This window comes from Cucurbita pepo, chromosome 18 (assembly GCF_057944985.1).
Source record: "Cucurbita pepo subsp. pepo isolate OVF chromosome 18, ASM5794498v1, whole genome shotgun sequence".
NCBI classification, from domain to species: domain Eukaryota; kingdom Viridiplantae; phylum Streptophyta; class Magnoliopsida; order Cucurbitales; family Cucurbitaceae; genus Cucurbita; species Cucurbita pepo.
Genome location: NC_141815.1, coordinates 11137211 through 11156637, shown reverse-complemented (window position 1 = coordinate 11156637; position 19427 = coordinate 11137211). Strand labels below are relative to the sequence as shown.

General features: G+C 36.5%; 4 protein-coding genes across 6 annotated transcripts; 3 read left to right on the top strand and 1 right to left on the bottom strand.

Annotated features, from left to right (window-relative positions):
* Positions 1-294: 294 nt before the first annotated feature.
* Positions 295-8805, top strand: LOC111780042 (putative acyl-activating enzyme 17, peroxisomal). Its single transcript, XM_023660303.2, has 15 exons — positions 295-451; positions 575-863; positions 1548-1677; positions 1787-2037; positions 2563-2767; positions 3770-3810; positions 3906-4031; positions 4139-4212; positions 5167-5387; positions 5730-5824; positions 5912-6128; positions 6649-6774; positions 6863-6961; positions 8133-8345; positions 8434-8805. The coding sequence occupies exons 2-15, from the start codon at positions 610-612 to the stop codon at positions 8539-8541; spliced, it is 2160 nt and encodes a 719-aa protein (XP_023516071.2). The 5' UTR covers positions 295-451; positions 575-609; the 3' UTR covers positions 8542-8805.
* Positions 8806-9059: 254 nt separating this feature from the next.
* LOC111780619 (protein CHAPERONE-LIKE PROTEIN OF POR1, chloroplastic) lies at positions 9060-11933 on the top strand. Its single transcript, XM_023661059.2, has 5 exons — positions 9060-9265; positions 9358-9443; positions 9960-10342; positions 11417-11493; positions 11582-11933. Exons 1-5 carry the CDS (start codon positions 9207-9209, stop codon positions 11730-11732), a joined length of 756 nt encoding a protein of 251 aa, XP_023516827.2. The 5' UTR covers positions 9060-9206; the 3' UTR covers positions 11733-11933.
* Positions 11934-13180: 1247 nt separating this feature from the next.
* Positions 13181-15971, bottom strand: LOC111780729 (2-aminoethanethiol dioxygenase, putative (DUF1637)). Of its 2 annotated transcripts, none has more exons than XM_087119409.1 (5): positions 15796-15971; positions 14900-15051; positions 14435-14597; positions 13621-13821; positions 13181-13535 (listed from the first exon to the last, which is right to left on the bottom strand). In XM_087119409.1, exons 1-5 carry the CDS (start codon positions 15929-15931, stop codon positions 13408-13410), a joined length of 780 nt encoding a protein of 259 aa, XP_086975535.1. In that variant the 5' UTR covers positions 15932-15971; the 3' UTR covers positions 13181-13407. The 2 variants fall into 2 exon arrangements, with proteins under 2 accessions (XP_086975535.1, XP_023516979.2); XM_023661211.2 differs by having other exon boundaries at positions 15724-15968.
* Positions 15972-16329: 358 nt separating this feature from the next.
* On the top strand, positions 16330-19294 carry LOC111779638 (protein MIS12 homolog). 2 transcript variants are annotated; one of them, XM_023659731.2, is made up of 7 exons: positions 16330-16630; positions 16726-16783; positions 16898-17017; positions 18168-18263; positions 18339-18477; positions 18886-19014; positions 19091-19294. In XM_023659731.2, the coding sequence occupies exons 1-7, from the start codon at positions 16509-16511 to the stop codon at positions 19150-19152; spliced, it is 726 nt and encodes a 241-aa protein (XP_023515499.2). In that variant the 5' UTR covers positions 16330-16508; the 3' UTR covers positions 19153-19294. The 2 variants fall into 2 exon arrangements, with proteins under 2 accessions (XP_023515499.2, XP_023515498.2); XM_023659730.2 differs by having other exon boundaries at positions 18883-19014.
* The last annotated feature ends 133 nt before the right edge of the window (positions 19295-19427 follow it).

Genomic DNA, 19427 nt, shown 5'->3' with positions numbered 1-19427 from the left:
CCACAATCAATCTTAATAATTACGGTAAAAAAAAATTATTTTAATAAAATTAAATAAAATTTTAATGTAAATTATTCTAAATGGATATATTTATAAATCGTGTAGAATTATGATAAATTAGTAATAAAATAAAATAAAAAAAATTATATAATTGATTAGAATGTTTAATTAATTATAGTCGATTATTATTACTGACAGTTTTAATTTGAATCAGTCTAAAATTATGATAAATTAATAAATGTTTAAAGGATTCATTTACAGCACAAAATTAATAAGATAAGATCGTAAGATAGGATTTAGCGGGCTCCAAAGAGAAAATTGAATTCAATTTTTTTGATTCGATTGGCTTACCTAACGAAACGAACCAGCCATCTGTCGATCATCCCTTTGATTAAAGAACTCATGCCAATCGAATCGTAATCAGTACAAAATTCCAAATTTCTGGCTAAGGGTAATTTTCATTGTCGGTTGTTTTTTTTTGAGTTTCAGGAAATTTAGATAGTCCATTGGTTGAAAAATTATGCCAATCTTCTTCTTCACGACCATCTAGTTTTACTTGATTTCTCTTTAGCAGTTAGCTCTCTGTATCTCTGGGAGTGAAAATCACTGATGGATTACAAAGCTCTGGACTCCATTACTGTGGTTGATATAGAAGCTCTGGGAATTGGTTCTGAAGTTGCCGAGAAACTCCATGGACGTCTTGGCGAAATCATTCGTAGCTACGGGAATGGCACTCCCCAGACTTGGCACCATATCTCCAAGCGACTCCTTAGCCCCGACCTTCCTTTCTCCTTCCATCAGATGATGTATTACGGTTGTTACAAAAACTTTGGTCCTGATCCGCCTGCTTGGATTCCTGAACCGTGAGTTTCACTCAAAACTTACCTGTGTTGATTGCTCTATCAGTTGGGTTTTTTCATGCATGTAGTATTGTTCGTGTAATCATTTATATTTTGTATTTGGAACTTTGTAAGTCACTGTGAGAGTGTTAGAGATACACTTGTAACTCTATAATTATAGTAATTGGTTACCACCGGATGATGTAGGAGAATTTCTTATCTCCGAACCATGTAAATTTTTGTGTCTTTTGTTCGTGGATGTGTGAGTGCGATCGATCTTGTTTATGCTTCCGTTACTGGAATTTGTGTACAACAGTTTCAAATGGTTAGTTTAGAGTATGGATAGTCTAATATCGAATTAAGAGGTGTAACTCGAAAACGATGTTTATTTTTGGTACTGATACAAATTATAGTTTTCTCACATCGAGAAGGTTTCCGAGAAGCTTCCTTCCACATGGCTTTACTATTGAGTATATACTCTTTTACTACTTCCACGATATTGCATCATCTAATTCAATCAAATATCATTGTATCAGCATCTGAACTCTGTTTTGGGGGGTAATCAAATACTGGCTTGCTTTTTTGAATGCACAAACGTTGTAGTGGTAATAATATTGTGTGGGATGTAAAGATCCCTGCAAAAAAATTCTATTCAGGTTATTCATATAGAATGTTGTGAAACCTCATTTGATGCACCTTCAAAATTAGGGAGAATGCTGTTTTCACAAACGTTGGCAAGCTATTAGAGAGGCGAGGAAAAAAGTTTCTCGGGTCGAGTTATAGAGACCCCTTATCAAGCTTCTCCTCTTTCCAGGAGTTTTCAGTTTCAAGCCCCGAGGTATTGGCAGTATTGATATCAATTGTGTAATCCATCTTTGATTCTTGAAATGCTTCGATTGAAGTTGTTGTTCAGAAGATGCAACATTTTCCTGTCTTCTGTCTGCCAGGTCTATTGGAGTACAGTGCTAGATGAGATGAAAATAACATTTTCTAAGCCTCCTAACTGTATCTTGCAAAGGCAATTTTCAAGTCCGGGTGGCCAATGGCTTCCTGGAGCAGTGTTTAATCCAGCCAAAGATTGCTTATCTTTAAATGAGAACAGAAGTTTGGATGATGTAGCAATCATTTGGCGTGATGAAGGATGTGATGATCTGCCTCTGAAGAGATTGACACTTGGAGAATTGCGCGCAGAGGTTTGGTATATTACTATCTACCTCATTAGCTCTTATTTTTAATGATAACAGGCTAGTAGATTCCTTATCAGAGTTTTTCGAATTATTGAATATCAGCAAGGTGACGGCTTATATTTTACAGTACATATTTAAGCGCATCCTGCATCTTCGCATGACCTCCCCATTCCCCTCGCTGAAGAATTTCATGAGTCATAACCTTCATTTCAACTCATCCCTAATTTTTTTTTTTTTTTTTTTTTTTTTTTACTATTTCCTTAAATTCTAAGCTTGTTGCCTTTCTTATGACCATATAAGTGAAACATTTATGATTTGTACATTTGGTGATGGTGGGAATTGAGAGACGCGAACAGAATAGATTTAGTGGTAAGAATTTTTCATGCTAATATCTTCTGCGCTGGGGAGATATTGACATTTGTTTCTGTGGTTTAATAGTGATTTTTAAGTGATGTTTGGCTCATATATTGATATACTAGCACATGCTTAAATATCCTTTTGTGTAAAATAGATTCTGTCGGGATTAAAATTTGTAGGTTAGTTGCACATGCTCTCAACTCAATGGGGTTTGAGAAAGGAACTGCAATAGCAATTGACATGCCAATGAATGTAAATGCTGTGGTCATCTATCTTGCTATAGTTCTGGCTGGACTCGTGGTTGTCTCCATAGCTGATAGTTTTGCAGCACGTGAAATATCCACAAGACTTGATATATCAAAAGCAAATGCTATTTTTACTCAGGTAAGTACGACTCTCCTTTTCAAAAAAGATGCAGCAGGTTTTGAAATGGTTTATTGTCTCTCTTGTTGAATGTTAAAAGTTTAAGCTGGTTGCAATTTTCAATGGCTTTATTTTATGAGTTTTGTTCAATTGATTTCAACAGTACATGTGTAGCTCGCTGTAAATCAATCTCACATGTTAGCTAACTCAACAAAGAGATTCTTTGTATGAGACATGGGATCCACAGATCTATAACTGGAACTGTATGACTTGTGTCTAGGGTATTGGAGAATCCCGCAACGACGAAAGGGTGCTCCATGTGAGATTACCTGTTGTTGTGATACCTCTAATCTTAGTCCCCAAGTAAAAGTCCAGTTACTAAATTATTGCCTCTATAGATTTTTCTTGTGTCTTTGCTTTTAAAAACTGCCGGAGCTTCCCTACTTCACACGTCCTTGAATTTAGAGTGTATATTATGTATAGTGAGTAATGGTTAGTCCGATTCTTCATAAAACAGAGGCTTTAATTTGTGCTTGAGATGTGATCTTAAAATAATATTGGTTACCTCTTCCCTGGGCCAGCAATCAATCTTTACGATGTGTCAATTGTAAAGTGCTTGTTTCCCGAACTGTTGTGACTCAATGCTGTGATAAACTTACCATGCTGTGTATATTTATTTTCCTCCTCCAAGGTTATCAACTCTGCCTACATAGTTCTATGATTATTTTTTCTATTGGTTCCTTCTAGCAGTCAGTCGAATTATATTTCAGTCGATCAAAGAATCATTTTAACATATATGTTATTTATGTAGTTATCATCCTATACTCGGTTTTATATTCCTTTATCCATTTTTTCAGTTAAAACTGTTCAAGAGTATTAGTAGGGAATATATTGGGAATTTTAGTTCATTATTGTAATTACTTGGTGAGCTGATCAGAAGGGTGGGGTATTATATTCTATAGAGTTGCATTGTTTCTTTCTTATAATCGGGATTCTAATCAAAACCTTCTTACCTTCACTCAGGATCTTATTATTCGTGGGGATAAAAGTATACCCTTGTATAGGTGAGGTTACATTTTCTTATTCATGGGGTTGAGAACCTGGTCTTTTTGCCTTCCCCTTACACTGAAATGTGCATGTTATTGTTTCAACGTTGCAGTCGAGTTGTAGATGCTCAGTCACCTCTGGCAATCGTAATTCCAACCAATAGCACAGGTTTTAGCATGAAACTACGAGATGGTGATATATCTTGGCATGCCTTTCTGGACAGAGTCAAAGATTTGAAGTATGCTTTATTCTGTGTATCTAAGTTCAATAGATGCTAGGTTTGATGTTGGGTATTGTTAAAATCTTGCCGTTGCATATTAAATTTTTTAAATATGATTATTGCAGAGGAGTGGAATTTGCTGCTGTGGAACAATCAGCGGAATCATTTACAAATATTCTTTTTTCATCTGGAACAACAGGTTAATTCAATATTCGGACTTTAGGCTTGCAACTCTCAGTTCTTTATTTATCTGCTATATCCAAAATTGTTACAACCATGTTCTCTTTGTCTTAGGTAGGAGTGAGCCGCCTACGACATTAAATGTCCTAGAAGTTCTTTTTTTATGTGAAGTATTATACATTCAGGGGATCGTTCCTTGAGATTAATTGAGCTATATACAAACAAATTTAGACACTCATTACTAATTACGAAGAGAAAAATAACACAGTCCACTATACCTCTATCCATAAGCGTCTTTGTTCTTCTACACTGTCAAGAAATTCATCTCAATTACAAGTGTCCATAGGATATCTCTTGCGTTAGAAGGAATTCCAAATCTATAAAGATAGTTCACAACTGCTCAATCTTTTTGTTCTATCAGAGAGGAGCTCTAGCCGGTTTTGTGAGATACACATGCATTGTGAAAAAAAAAGAAGCTATTTTCTGCCTTTTTTTCCCCCTTTCATGAGACATGGACAATCTAACTTGCTCATTCAAGTCACCTCGACAAACATAATTTTCTTTTCTTGTTTTGTAGACTGGCAGACTTCAATAATGAATTTTGACTTACAAAGTAGGTTGAACTTTGAAAATAATGGAGCTGATATCAATGAAACCTTTTTGAATGACGTTACCACTGGATTACTTAGCTCTTGAGAGCTTAAATTATACAAACTGTTCCCAGCACAACTTTCCAGCAGCCTGACAAACGGAATCTTCCCTTCACCTAGAGTGTACCTCATAAGGGATAGATTTGGTGTTAGCTGTACTCTGATAAACTTAGTGAGAAGAAAGGGAATCTCCTACTTGAGACAAAATCGATGCCATAATAAAATGAGTTTCTAAATTATTATCTTATAACAGTATGATGCACCACTAACAACCATAGTTCTCATGCTTCTAGGCTTAATAATTGTGTTTGTTTGTTGGTCAGGGGAACCAAAAGCAATTCCATGGACCCTTGTAACGCCTTTGAAAGCTGCAGCCGATGCTTGGTGCCACATGGACATTCATAAAGGTGATGTTGTTGCTTGGCCCACTAATCTTGGATGGATGATGGGTCCATGGCTAGTTTATGCTTCATTATTAAACAGGGCTTCCATGGCATTATACAATGGATCCCCACTTAGTTCTGGATTTGCTAAGTTTGTACAGGTAAACCTCTTTCCGAACTCTGAACTTAATACACAAGTTTATTTTGTGAAGCAACTAGTTTAAACCTTTAATAGTAGTTTGAATTATTAAATATATCAGGTGGTAATGTTTTTTTAATAGAAAAAATCACTTGGTAGTGAGAAAAATAATGGATATTATTCAAAAGTTTCTTAAATTTGGATAAATGTAGATGTAGCTAATTTGCTCCATGTTTCAGAGCCATATTTCTCTCTAATTGCGTCATCTTGGCCATCCATACCTTTAATCTAGTCATTTGGAGTTCGGTTTTTTTGTGATATCTTTTTTTGTAATTCACGGTCTCGCAATCTCTTTCCTCTGTAGGATGCTAAAACAACAATGCTTGGGGTGATTCCAAGTATTGTCCGTTCATGGAAAAGTACAAACTGCACATCAGGTTATGATTGGTCTTCTATCCGGTGAGCTTAAGAATTATACTTTCAATCTGTTTATCTTGTCAAATAGAATCCTTATCTATAAAATGGTCATTCTGTTGCAACTTCAAGTTGTTTTGCCTCCACCGGAGAAGCATCTAGCGTAGATGAATACCTATGGCTAATGGGAAGAGCTTGCTATAAGCCTGTCATCGAATACTGTGGTGGGACAGAGATTGGTGGTGCATTTGTAACAGGGTCACTGTTGCAGGCTCAGGCATTGGCTGCTTTTAGCACACCAGCTATGGGGTGCAGTCTCTTTATTCTTGGCGACGATGATTCTCCTATTGTAAGAATTTATCAACTCTTCATCTGTAGCGTAGGCTGATTAGTGTCAATGGCATGGAGTGGGAGAGAGTCTGCATATGTTAAAAAAGTGGAAAGGAAAAAATTCAAAATTTACCCATAAACTTATTAGCCATTAAATAAGTTTTTTGAAACTAACAAATTTTAATTAAAATGTACCTCCATTATCGTTTTCTTTGAAATTCTATCAATTTGGTATCTTACATACGTTTTGTAATTCATCAAAGGTATATAAGAATACTTTTTTTTAATGAATTTTCAAACGAAAACTTAACCAGAGATAAAAAGTGAAACACATTTTCTAGATTAGTATTAAGATTGCAAAACTTGAGGTGAATTTGATGGACCTGAAATATGCTACCCTTAATTATAAAGCTTCTAGAGTTTCTTTGCTAGTTCTCTCGATTTCCATGCATCAAACTGAAGTGTCTGTAATCTGAATGTAAGATATTGTTGCTTGGGTTTTAAATGCAACATTTTTCTTCGTCTTCTCCCCTATGTAGCCACAGAATATGCCAGGAATTGGTGAATTGGCGCTCGGACCTTACATGTTTGGAGCTTCAAGCAGTCTCTTGAATGCTGACCATTATGGTATCTATTTTAAGGGAATGCCCCGTTGGAATGGAATGGTTGGCCACTTTTCTCTGATGCACCTTCCTGCTTGAGAAATTCATCTTGCACTTCAATGTTACCATTACCTCGTAACTCTCTTCACAGGTACTGAGGAGGCATGGAGATTTGTTTGAGCGTTCTCCTCGAGGATATTATCGGGCACATGGTCGTGCAGATGATACAATGAATCTTGGAGGCATAAAGGTAAATTTTTTTTCAGATTCTCGTGGTGAAAATAAATCTTTCTATTCTCTTTTTTTGCCGAGGCTCAATGCTAACGCTATGGTCATGACATGGGCAAAAGGAACTTTGACATTGCGTTGGTAAAATAGCCTCTAAAGGGATGGAGTCATAGAGAATTTCGGTTCAGTTTGTTTAGTTGTTGCAGGAAGGTAAATCTAATGCCTGCTTCCAGAACTAAATGTTTTAATATGTGAAAAGAATATATAGTGCTGGTGTTAGGAATCACGGACCTCCACAATGATATGATATTGTCCACTTTGAGCATAAGCTCTCATGACTTTGTTTTGGTTTCCCCAAAAGGTCTCATATCAATGGAGATAGTCTTTCTTACTATTAAACCCATGATCTTCCTCTTAATTAGCCAACGTGACTACTCCTTTCCCAACAATCCTCCCCTCTAACAAAGTACACTATAGAGCCTCCCCTGAAGCCTATGGAGCCCTCGGACAACCTCCCCTTAATCGAGTCTCGACACCTTCTTTGGTGCCCTCGAACAAAGTACACCATTTGTTCGACATTGGAGTCACCTTTGAATACACACCTCCTCTTAATCAAGGCTCAACTCCTTCTTTGGAGCCCTCAAACAAAAATACACCTTTTGTTTGACACTTGAGTCACCTTTAACTACATCTTCGAGGCTCACAATTTTTTTGTTCGACACTTGAGGATTCTATTGGCATGGGTAAGTTAAGGGTATGACTCTGATATCATGTTAGGAATCATAGACTTGTTAGAAACCACGACCCTCAACGATGGTATGATATTGTCCACTTTGAGCATAAGCCCTCGTGACTTTGCTTTTGGTTTCCTAAAAAAGCCTTATTCCAATGGAGATAGTATTCCAGTGGAGATAGTATTCCTTTATAAATGTGTGATTTCTCCTTTAACTTGCTCAAGCTGGTTCTGTTTGATTGTCTGAACAAAAGGTAAAATCTTCACAAATTTTGTGAGGTTCGAAGAAAGGAAATCTAGCATACTGATCAACATAATCTTTTGAATGTCACGTTTAAACATCCAAAAATACTAGTGCTGTTCATTCAGTGTTACTGTCTTTTGTACTCACCTCAAGCTGATTCAAGATCTCAACCAAAACATATTTAGTTCCATAACACGATTTATCCTTCTCATGCAGGTAAGTTCAGTCGAGATCGAACGCATCTGCAATATAGTCAACACCAGCATTCTTGAAACAGCAGCCATTGGGGTACCGCCACAGGGCGGTGGCCCAGAACGGTTGGTGATTGCAGTTGTATTCAGGAATCCAGATGAAACTAAGCCAGATTTGGATAAGTTAAAGCAGTCTTTCAACTCAGCTCTGCAGAAGAACCTCAATCCATTGTTCAGGGTATGATTTTTGCTAAGCTTATTTATATGATACCACTAAAAAGCAAACAGTTTTAACGAGTTTAGTTCATATTATGGGACGTTCACAGGTTCACCGTGTGGTTCCTTACCCTTCACTTCCAAGGACTGCATCAAATAAGGTTATGAGGAGGATATTGAGGCAGCAGCTTACACTTGAACACAAAACCAAGCTCTGAATTATAGACATCTTAGAAGAACCCTACAAAGATCAGACGCTATTTCGAGCCTCCACTATGATAAACTGAGCTACCTAATAAATAATGTTTGGAAGAAAGGAGAAAAAAAAAAAAAAAAAAAAAACTTGTCATAGATTGAGAACGCCTTTGAGATTTGAAAGACGTCATTTCTTCGTTATTAACCGTCTTTTATCTACTAAATTATGTTCAGATTGACTATAACGAAATTTGTTAATATATTATAAAGCGGACAAATTTAAAATATTTAAAATGGAAGTATTTTTTTAAAAACAAATAAATAAATAATTGTATAATTAAAACTACCTTAACTAAAAAAGATTATATAATTAATTATTTATTTGTTTTAATTGTTTCATGGGATGGAGAGTGGAAAATGAGAATTAAGTATATATTTACTAAAACCTGAATAATTCCGCGAAACGACGGCGTATTATGTGTGGTGGGTGAGTACCTACCTAGAAAAGCATTAAGCTCAACTCCTGGCTCTCCTCCCTCCCTTTCTCCAGTCGCCCAGATTGCACATCATCTCTTTCTGGCTTCTCGCCTCTATCTCCCATGGTGTTCATGAAACCTTAATTTAGGGTTTCTTTATTGTTCCTGTGCGCGCTCTCTATCTCTGAAGAAGAAGAAGAAGAAGAAGAAGAATGGCTTCCGTTTCGCTAACTAACCTTGATTTGGCGACACCTTTCCTGGGTCTAAACCTGTAATTCCCTCTCTCTCGTTTTCTCAAAACTTCGGAATTTATTGAGTTTTGGTTTTAGCTTATTTGTGTGGTGTGTTTCTGCTCTTTTCCAGGTCTAGTCGCCTTACCGGGGTGAAGGGAAGACCATTTCGCGCGTTGTTTAGAAGCCCCAGATGTGTTTTGGATACACCATATGAAGGTACCTTTCTATTATCTTCTTGCATTTTCATTCTTGAAACAATTTGCAATTGTGCATACTTAGTATACATGGGGTGGGTTTCCATCGATTAATTCCAGCGGCTGCAGCAGGAGGTTGAATTACCCTATGAAGTATGAGACTATTGGCAATTTCATATTGATTGATTCTTTCTGCTCCAATCAGCTTTTCTGTGGATATTTTTAAATTGGTTTGATTGGAAGAACGTGGAGGTATCCTTACCTCGAAGAACTTATGTTCTAAAGAACATTATCTGCTTTATTTCTGAAATTCCTTCCTCTTTGGCTTTAAGTATTAATGAAATTTTTTGATATAGCTAGTGGATTATATAACGTGGACAGTATTAAATTTGATACAGTTACGTGAGACTCGGCCTCCTGGTTGATTCTTCGCATTATGCTTGACTTAAAGTTTATTAGATTTGTTTGTCTTGAAAAATATCCCTAATTTTTCCAAGCTGCTATGGTGATAAATCTGTCAATCCTTAATTATTCGCAGGTAATGTCACGAAGTTTTCTCGAATTCGTGTTTGGGATCCATATAAACGCCTTGGTGTAAGTACTGCTGCTTCAGAGGAAGAAATTTGGAGTGCACGGAATTTTCTTTTGCAGCAGTATTCCGGTCATGAAAGAAGTGAGGAATCTATAGAAGTTGCTTTTGAGAAAATATTGATGGCAAGCTTCCAGCATAGGAAAAAGACAAAGATTAATTTGAAAACCAGGTTGAAGAAGCAAGTCGAGGAGTCCCCACCATGGTTTAAGAACTTGCTGAATTTTGTAGAACTTCCTCCAACTGATGTTATCTTCAGAAGATTGTTTCTTTTTGCATTTATGGGTGGCTGGAGTATTATGAACTCAGCGGAAGGTGGACCTGCTTTTCAGGTTAGTATAATATTCCTTCAGTAAACACATTTTTTTTCCCTTTATAGTGTCATCTCAATATATGAATAAACATATTTTTAGTGATGTCCCAAAGGCTAGTGCTTCTGTTGGGAAGTAATCAAAAGGTTGTAAATCGGAGCTGCACGTTTTGAATGTTAGTTAGAGTGGTAAGAAAAGAAGAGTACCTAGGAACGTGCCACAAAATGCATACTTATCCCTTGTCGCATACTCAATTTCTGATCCAAATATTTAGAATAAGTAAAAATAACGGCAATAAGGAATAAATAAGATAAGGAAAAAAATAGGAAAAGCAGTGAGGTCACGGTTATAAGCCATCTTCACCATCCACTGTAATGCCGTAGCCTCTTCTCTTCTTTAATTTTCGTTTTTGTGGCGGTGAATGTGTGAGGTCCCAAATTGGTTGGAGAGGGGAACAAAATATTCCTTATATGGGTGTGGAAACCTCTCCCTAGTAGACGCGTTTTAAAACCGTGAGACTGACGGTGATACGTAACGGATTAAAACGGACATATCTGCTAGCGGTGAGCTTGGACGGTTACAAACCTTGATTCAGTGGTTGAATATTCAAATTCTAAGACTTGATTATCATCGAGGAAAAATAAATTATTGTGTTAGCGATGCGTCTTGCAAGCTTTAGTAATAAAGTGCCACTTTGAGATTAAGAATAGATGGGTACACAGAAGCTTTGAAGAATCTACGGATCTTATCTTGCTAATCAATTAGTTATTTTGACAGAATCCAACATCTGCTTTATCTATATTCCATCATATTAATTATTAAATTAGTTACTTAGTAGGAGTTCGTGCTAACTTCGGTTGTCTTCCTCTAGTTGAGCGTTTTTCAATTATCCCACGTTATTTTTCTTCCTCTTATTCTTATTCATCTGTATGGTATGATATCAAGATATCTAAAATTGCACTCGGGATTGGTTATACATCTTTGGGCTTGTTCCATTTAAAAGCACATTCTGTCTTTGCATCTAATTTGGATCCTGTTGGGGGTGTTTTAGGCCACTGTCATCTCTGGTTAAACTTTGTATATCGATCAATGCAGGTTGCAGTGTCCTTGGCGGCTTGCATATATTTTCTCAATGAGAAGACTAAAAGTGTGGCTCGGGCTTCTATTATTGGGTAAAACTTGCACGAACTACTGATCTCATTATATATTTCAAAACTAAATTCAGTGACTTATATGCCGTCTTTACTGTTCTGCCTGCAGACTTGGTTCTCTTGTGGCCGGTTGGGTATGCGGTTCGTTGATTGTTCCGAGTATTCCTTCGTTTCTATTGCAACCGACGTGGTCGCTCGAACTACTTACATCTCTAGTAGTATACGTCTTCTTGTTTCTGTCCTGTACTTTTCTCAAGTAGATCTCTCTGTTTGTGCTTAGCTTATTATGAAGTAGTAACATGGAAAATGGATTTAATGGGGGAATTTGCAGATATTATTGATCAGAGCTATCTATCTGTGATCTTCCCTTTCTTTAATTTTCATTATGACTTGAACTTTTATCACCATTCTACTCTTGCACATCTCAAGAAATAAGCCATCGTTGGGTGTGTTTAGCTTCAGATTGGTTTACCTCCTACTATCTTCTAATTATTATTATTATTATTATTATTATTTTTTTTTTTACAAATCCATAACCATTATCACTATCATTTATCATTAGTATTACCACCTTTTGTAAGCCTGTCAAAATTATTTTTAAAGTAAAAATCTATCTTTTATAATTTTGGATAGAAGTTGGATAGAAGTTAGGACATTCTGTGGTGGCTTAAAATGGACAGTGATCTAAATTTTCGTTCCAAGTAACTAACACATTGATTGGAGAAGGGAACGAAACATTCCTTATAAGGGTATGGAAACGGGAACGAAACATTCCTTATAAGGGTATACCTCTCCTACATTGATTGGAGAAGGGAACGTTCCATTCCATATAAGGGTATGGAAACCTCTCCTACATTGATTGGAGAAGGGAACGAAACATTCCTTATAAGGGTATAGAAACCTCTCCTAATAGACGCATTTTAAAAATCTTGAGAGGAAGCCGGAAACCATTTTAAAAATCTTGAGAGGAAACCAGAAAGATGACAAATCTCTCCCTAGCATACATGTTTTAAAGGAAGTCTGGAAGGGAGAGCCCAAAAGGACACAAATCTCTCCCTAGCATACATGTTTTAAAAGAAGTCTGGAAGGGAGAGCCCAAAAGGACAATATCTATTAGCGGAAGAGGACAAACCTCTTCCTAACATACACGTTTTAAAGGAAGCCTGAAAGGGAGAGCTCAAAGGAACGGTTGGCCAAATATTATTAGGTAAAGTTTGATCAAATCAGAACTTCCATTCCTACACCAGTTCTAATTCTTTTCAAATATATCTTTTATTTTTGAATGCAGCTTCTTCGCATTGAAGAAGAACTTGTCACTGTTCCCTATGCCGGTGAGTCTTTCAGATCACCATAGAAGGTAAAAGTTCAAGCTGACAGCGACAATGTGTCAATTTTTTAGGCGGAGGGTTGGCTTGATAGAAGAATATGTAGAGGGCTTCTGCAGAAATAATATGCCAAACTTTTCTATCCAAGGTGTTCGAATCTGACCATGACAAAATTTTTGTTTTGAACTATCCATGTAAATGTTCGTTTCAAGATAATATGCAGTCTTCTGATTTGCAAACCACCGTATTGGATTCTCTTAGTTTGAATGCTATTCCACAGAAACAAATCTCAGAAACCTAATTAGTTCATCTAAAGTATGTCATCAAACACTGAGCAGATGAAAAATATTGCTACTTTGCTAGTTAACTTGAGACGATTCGAATCGAACAACTAACAGTAATCTATGTTTATTAGTTTCCAAGATAAAACAGCAAGCAACTGGGTGCAGCTTTTACCTTACAATTCTGTCATCAATACTGTGTAAACTCAGCATAAAGGACAAAAACATCAACCTCCTCTCAAAAGCTAAATCTAGTGTATAATCCCAGGTAGAAGTAGCTTTCCTGGTAGACGTTGGAAGAATCTCCATAATCCTAAATCTGTCAACGCCTATATTTGAATAGCAGGACCAGCGTACACCCCCGGACGCATGTATAGATCATCAGGGGTCTCGATTTTTGCAAGCCAGGCATAATCTTCTACTTCTTCATCGTTTAGGTTCGGTTTGGATTCTGCAGCTGATTTTTTGCAGAGCCACTGTGTCTAAGATTTGTTGATTGAATAAGAAAATTCAAGAAACATAAAGGAGAAAAGGTTACTTACAAAAAGTTGAATAAGGATAGTCATGGAAGTATGTACATCTTCTTCCTTTATCTTCGTTATAAGGAGGCGAGAGAACATCGAGCACGGCACAAGGCGAAACTGCAGTGAAACAATGCAGATTACCTCCGGTCTTCGGGTACAAAACGGATGTTCCACTTGATGCTGTTAGAACTTTATCAACTGATAACTTAGCTAATCTTCCTGGAAAAAAATGTTGGGAGCGTGGGTGGAATTCATGAGAGGAAATCCAATGATTTGCGTTCAAAAAGATAAAGGATGCATCCTCTTAGTGCCTAACAATGTAGATGAAACTCTTGGTATCAATCTCTAGTAGTATATAAATTCATGACCTATAAACTGATATCCCACAGGGGAAATGCAAGCCAGCATACACAACCAGCTCATCGGTAACATACTAAAAAATTGTTGCAACAGTTGTTTCAGCCAAAAAGAAAGGAGAAGAGAGAGTTGCATTCAGAAGGTAATAGCCAAACGCCAAGATGACTCAATGGTATCTTTAATACGTCAACGATCATCGGTGCATAGATTCAGTCAACTACACAATATTCTACAATTGCCTTTTTACAGATATACAATAGTCATGGACTCATGGACATGGTTGAACATTGTACACGCAGAGTGTTCATAATGTTATGCAGTGACATTCCTATCTAGCAAAAGTTCATTTTACACTAACAGCGAAAAATATTTATAATCTAGTAAAACATTACGAAACCAAAACTCAAAATGATAAATTACTATTCGTTGATTGTTTCTGTACATCCAGAAAACAAGTTGGTATTGGAAATCAAACCTGGAAAATTGGTGGAGTCCTTACTTTCCTGAATGAAGGCAGGTTCAACCCAGTCATAGGCTTTCACATGGAGAGAACCATAGAGAACTTTGCTAAACACAGTCATCCCAGGATGGTCATGAAGGGGGATGACAGAAGAAGTAGGAAAGCAGAATATACATATCTGTGTCGTGATATTAAGTACACTCATAAGCATAATTATCACAGCAAAGGCTTCGAAAACAACCAACCGAAACCCATGACTAGTTTCAGTCAATCAAAGATACTGTTGCTGGTAATTTTGGCACAAACTTCTCCAAATAATGGATTTTGCCATCCGATTACACAACTAGCTCCTAGAATGGAAGCTTCAAAATGTAATCATTTCCTTAGAAATTAAACTTAAAATTTCTCTGATTCCAAATTTCTGAGTACTGAACAATGAATGGATGTGACTGTTTGAGAAAAGAGATGAATGGGACTTACAGTAAAGCTTTCACCTTCAAATATATCAATATATGTTATTGGTTGAGCCCATCTAGCTATCCGATTGAATTGGCTCAGTCCAAACGGTCCATGCCCTCGGTCGTCACCAATATTTTCTTCTTTAAGCCCAAAATCCCCGGGGCTAACCGTGTCTGTGAATGGAGCATACAACTGGGACGTGTCAAAGAGTGGAATCTAATGCAGCACATAATGTGATATTTCCTACTTGAAGACTTTCAGCGTTCTAACCAACAATATTTTTTAGCATAGCAGCCTGGGCTAGTTTCAGAAAACACGCAAAGGAACATCATAATAATTGATTCTCCAATCATCATTGTTTGCAATTGTACCAGGAATTGCAGATATGGCAACATAAAAAATTCTAAACCACTGTTAGCCTTTTAACTGAAGAAAGTTGTGGCTACAAATCACAAATTAATGGCATCAAATGCCATTGCTCATGTGGAAATCAAGAGACAAACATGTTCATTTCACAGCTTGTGAAGTTATATCCAAATCATTAAACAACATATCCAAGCCAGAAGCAATTAAAGCACATGAGTAAACCAAGCATTCCCAAATGGCATAGTGATCTCTAAAATTTAATCAAGAAAAGAGAGAGAGTAACACTCTCAAATGAATTGAGACGAACAAACCAATGATTCAATCCATCAATCTCATGCAAACCCAGCACTGAATTACTTGAATTTTGAACCCCAGAAGAGAAATTGAGCAAGAATCACAAAAGGAAACAAAAGAGTTTCGTTTGAAGATCAAAGTAGACAGAATGCAGTATAAATTTCAAAGCAAGGCGGAGAAATTACCCAAAAGGGAACATAGATTCTGGATAGTTTGAGAAGACAGTGGAGAGCTGGTGGGAGTTAAGGAGGTCTTACAGAGGTCGTAGATAGCCTGAACTTTGGAGCTCTTCCTGTGGTTCATGCTCAAGGATCGAACAAACACTGAGCAATCGACCTTGTTTTGCAAAATTAGCCTGATCTTATCCGACGCTTTTTGGAATTTTGAGAACATTTTGGAGTTTTTTTTTACAAAAAATAAATGCAAATTTGGAATGAGATTATGAATACCGGGCCGCACCACAGCCGTCGGTTTTCACGCCAAAAAAAAAAAAAAAAAAAAAAAAAAAACTAATTATAAATTTTGTTTGTATTTATCTCTTAATTATAGAAATAATCTAATATTTTTTTCTTAAAAAACCTTAGGTTAAAATTATAAATTATGTTCGTATTTTTATTTATTTAGAAAGGATTATATATATAATAATAATAATAATAATAATAATAATAATAATTTTATTTAGATAAATCAAATGAAAATAAACATAATTTAAGTACAATTTTATTTTTCTTTAAAAAGAAAGAAATTTAAATTTTGAATGATATTATTTAAATTTTAAATCCATAAAAACACATTCGTAGCGCGACTGTGGAAGGGGCCGCTCCGTCTCCTCATCACTCTTCAGTCAACACTGCCATTTTGGCGGCAAAATTCCTCCATTTTTGCGGAAGCTTGGGACCTTCCATTTGTCTCTGGATCTGGTTTTTCATTGGGAAAGAAGCTTTTTTCAGGGAGTGAAAGGACGATTTTGATGGAAGGAAGTAAAGGCGAGGAGGTATTCGATTCATTGAATCTGAATCCACAGCTCTTCATTAATGAAGCTCTCAATATTGTCGACGATTTGGTTGATGACGCTTTCGATTTTTATCAGACGTAGTGATCTCTCTTCTCATCTCTTCTACTTGAGGTCTTCAATTTTGTTTGGTTAATTTTATACCTGACAATTCATTTTCATTTTTCCCCTTCAGACAAGCATCGGCCTCTTTGAAGACCGAGGGCTCGGATAGATCCCAAGATCTTATCCTGGTAAGGTTTATGTTGTATTACTGACATTTTCTTATCAGCAGTTGATTTCCAATTTTTTAGTTTGGAATTGTTCCGGTTTTCCTTGAATAAATTGTTTATCTGTCTCACCTGTAGGGAATATCGCGGGTCCGAACGTTCGTCCAATCGGGTCTGGATAAGCGGTTGGCCATGTGGGAGAAATACTGTCTCAATCACTGTTTTTCAGTCCCTGAAGGTTTTTCTTTACCCTCAAATGTAGGTTCTTCTTCTACACTGTCTCTGATGAGGCTCTTGTCCTCTGGATATCGATATCCAAATTTTAATTTTATGGATATAGATAAAATAAGAATTAATAATTATGTTGTTTCTGTTCCAAATTATAAATCTTATTGTTAGTGTTTGTATTCGTATTTTCATTGAGAGTAATCGATAAGATTTCGATTGTTTCTATAAACTCTTAATATCGATATCAAATCTTCATATTTACGGATATAGCGGCATATCAACAAATATTTGTGAACTTACCCTATTGTTGTGTGTGTATATGACTTCAGAGCTTCCTCAATTTGTTTATTCTGGGACAAACAAAATTTGAAATTTTGGACAAAGCCCTATTACTGTGCATCATCAAGTTTCAATCTTTTTCAGGATATATTCATCGCTACTTTCAGATTCAGTCACGAGTTTCCATATTTTCTGCCCTCAGAGCTTCCTCATTTTGCTATGACTGTATTAGATTCTTTTTTACTCTAAAAGGAATGCTAGCAAATGTCGGCTGCATTTTCTACAAAATCTCTGTCATTGGTGCATCACGTCTTTTCTTTCTTGACCATGTTTTAAGTCGCGAGATCCCACGTCGGTTGGAGAGGGAAACGAAACATTCCTTATAAGGGTGTAGAAACCTCTCCGTAACAGACGCATTTTAAAACCGTGAGGCTGACGACAATACGTAACGAGCTAAAACGGGCAATATCTGCTAGCGGTGGGATTTGGCTGTTACAAATGGAGAGCCAATCACCTGACGGTGTGAGACACTGGTCGGAGTAGGGCTAAACCTTCTCCATAGTAGACGCGTTTTAAAACCGTGAGGTTGACGACTATACGTAACAAGCCAAAGCGGACAATATCTGCTAACAATGGACTTGTTACAAAAGTCTAATCCAGTGGTATCTTGCACCCATACAGTTACTTGAGATTGGCAATTTCTGCTGTTTTACTGGTATCTTATTGGAAGCAGCAATATCTTATTGTCAAGTTGCTAAATTATCAATGATTCCCATATCTTGTTTGATAATTTTGAGATGTGGTTAATTGAATCTATGTATTCTCTTACTAGTTTTTCTTCTTCTAATGCAATAAATACATTTCTAATTCAGATTTAAATATTTTTTTTAAGTTGTCTTAGGATGAATCACCTGTTGTCACTTCAGTAAGCCGTGACTGCCTCTATGATGTGGATCTGGATACAGAGTTAGATTTTTTGAGGAATAAGCTCTCTGAGGTATTGAGTGTGTCGTATATTTATTACTTCTTTTGTTTATGTATATCATATTTCATGAGGAAATGTGTGTTTCAGGTCAGAAAAGAGAATATTGTATTGAACCAAGAACTACAAGCTTTAGAAAGACAAGCTGCTTCCAGTAACTCCCAAGTCAATCGTTTCAACGAAGCCTTACAATTATATGAGCAAAATTCTGTGAATGAGATGTTCCAGGGTAATTAAGATGTGCATAAAACCGATTGTTTCTTTCTTCATTTCTGAGCTTACATGTGCACTACTCTACTAGTATACTCATGAAGGCATACTCAAAATGAAATATACAAATAATGTATGAAGCTGATTTCTTTTGTTTTTTGTAATGAAGCTTTATTGTCATTTGTCAGCTTGGTAGGTTAAAGTTTCTGTGAACACTAACCTTCTCCGCCGATAGGTAGTCCTGATCTGCATATCCCATGGTGACACAAACTCTAATACATCCAAATGATATTTTAGTGAACACCTGCAAGATCATTTCATTTTAGGCAATGTTTATATTATATGGCTAGTGGGATCTCTCTTTGTTTCCCATTTTCTGTTCCTGAGTTTAGGATTCAGACTTCTAACATATTTCAATTTGTAGCAGAAATGATGGGAACTGCATCTGAGCTGCGAGCGAAAATCGGAAAGCTGAAGAAAAGGAGGATGGAGGAATCCAAGCTCACTAAAGTAGAGAAGCTTCATACAAACGGAGATATCTCTCACCATCACAAGGGTAGGATTTTGAAGCTACTTTTTTAGCTTTCTGGTAGATGCTCACATACTCGTTCATGCTTGTTTCTGTTCTGCAGGTTTCTCTAACGCTAAGCTGGATGACATTCAAGAATTTTTAGCTGATTTGAAGACCCTTTGAACTCATTTCATTATGACATCAACCTTACTGTATATGATGCGTGCTGTGAAACTTGTCACTATGAGTTCTTCAATGTTTTAACTTGATTTGTCTGTGAGATATTATTCTAAACCAAATTTGTATAATATGTCATTTGGATTGATGACTCTCCTCAGCTATTGTGTTTTTTATAATTGGGTATTTCAGATAGCTAGTTGGTTTGGCACTTAAATTCAGCTGGTTTTGATGGTAAAACTTTTCTACTCGTAGTGGTGTGGTTTAAACTTTCAAGGACA

Coding starts and splice junctions, on each gene's coding strand:
- LOC111780042 (XM_023660303.2), top strand. CDS start 610: ATGGATTACAAAGCTCTGGACTCCATTACTGTGGTTGATATAGAAGCT. Junction 1,678..1,786: donor TTTCAGTTTCAAGCCCCGAG/GTATTGGCAGTA, acceptor TCTGTCTGCCAG/GTCTATTGGAGTACAGTGCT. Junction 4,213..5,166: donor TTTTTCATCTGGAACAACAG/GTTAATTCAATA, acceptor TTTGTTGGTCAG/GGGAACCAAAAGCAATTCCA.
- LOC111780619 (XM_023661059.2), top strand. CDS start 9,207: ATGGCTTCCGTTTCGCTAACTAACCTTGATTTGGCGACACCTTTCCTG. Junction 9,266..9,357: donor CCTTTCCTGGGTCTAAACCT/GTAATTCCCTCT, acceptor GCTCTTTTCCAG/GTCTAGTCGCCTTACCGGGG. Junction 9,444..9,959: donor TTTGGATACACCATATGAAG/GTACCTTTCTAT, acceptor AATTATTCGCAG/GTAATGTCACGAAGTTTTCT.
- LOC111780729 (XM_023661211.2), bottom strand. CDS start 15,931: ATGTTCTCAAAATTCCAAAAAGCGTCGGATAAGATCAGGCTAATTTTG. Junction 14,598..14,899: donor TTGAAGGTGAAAGCTTTACT/GTAAGTCCCATT, acceptor ATCACGACACAG/ATATGTATATTCTGCTTTCC. Junction 13,822..14,434: donor GGACTCCACCAATTTTCCAG/GTTTGATTTCCA, acceptor ATTTTTTTCCAG/GAAGATTAGCTAAGTTATCA.
- LOC111779638 (XM_023659730.2), top strand. CDS start 16,509: ATGGAAGGAAGTAAAGGCGAGGAGGTATTCGATTCATTGAATCTGAAT. Junction 17,018..18,167: donor GTTTTTCTTTACCCTCAAAT/GTAGGTTCTTCT, acceptor AAGTTGTCTTAG/GATGAATCACCTGTTGTCAC. Junction 18,478..18,882: donor TGTGAATGAGATGTTCCAGG/GTAATTAAGATG, acceptor TTCAATTTGTAG/CAGAAATGATGGGAACTGCA.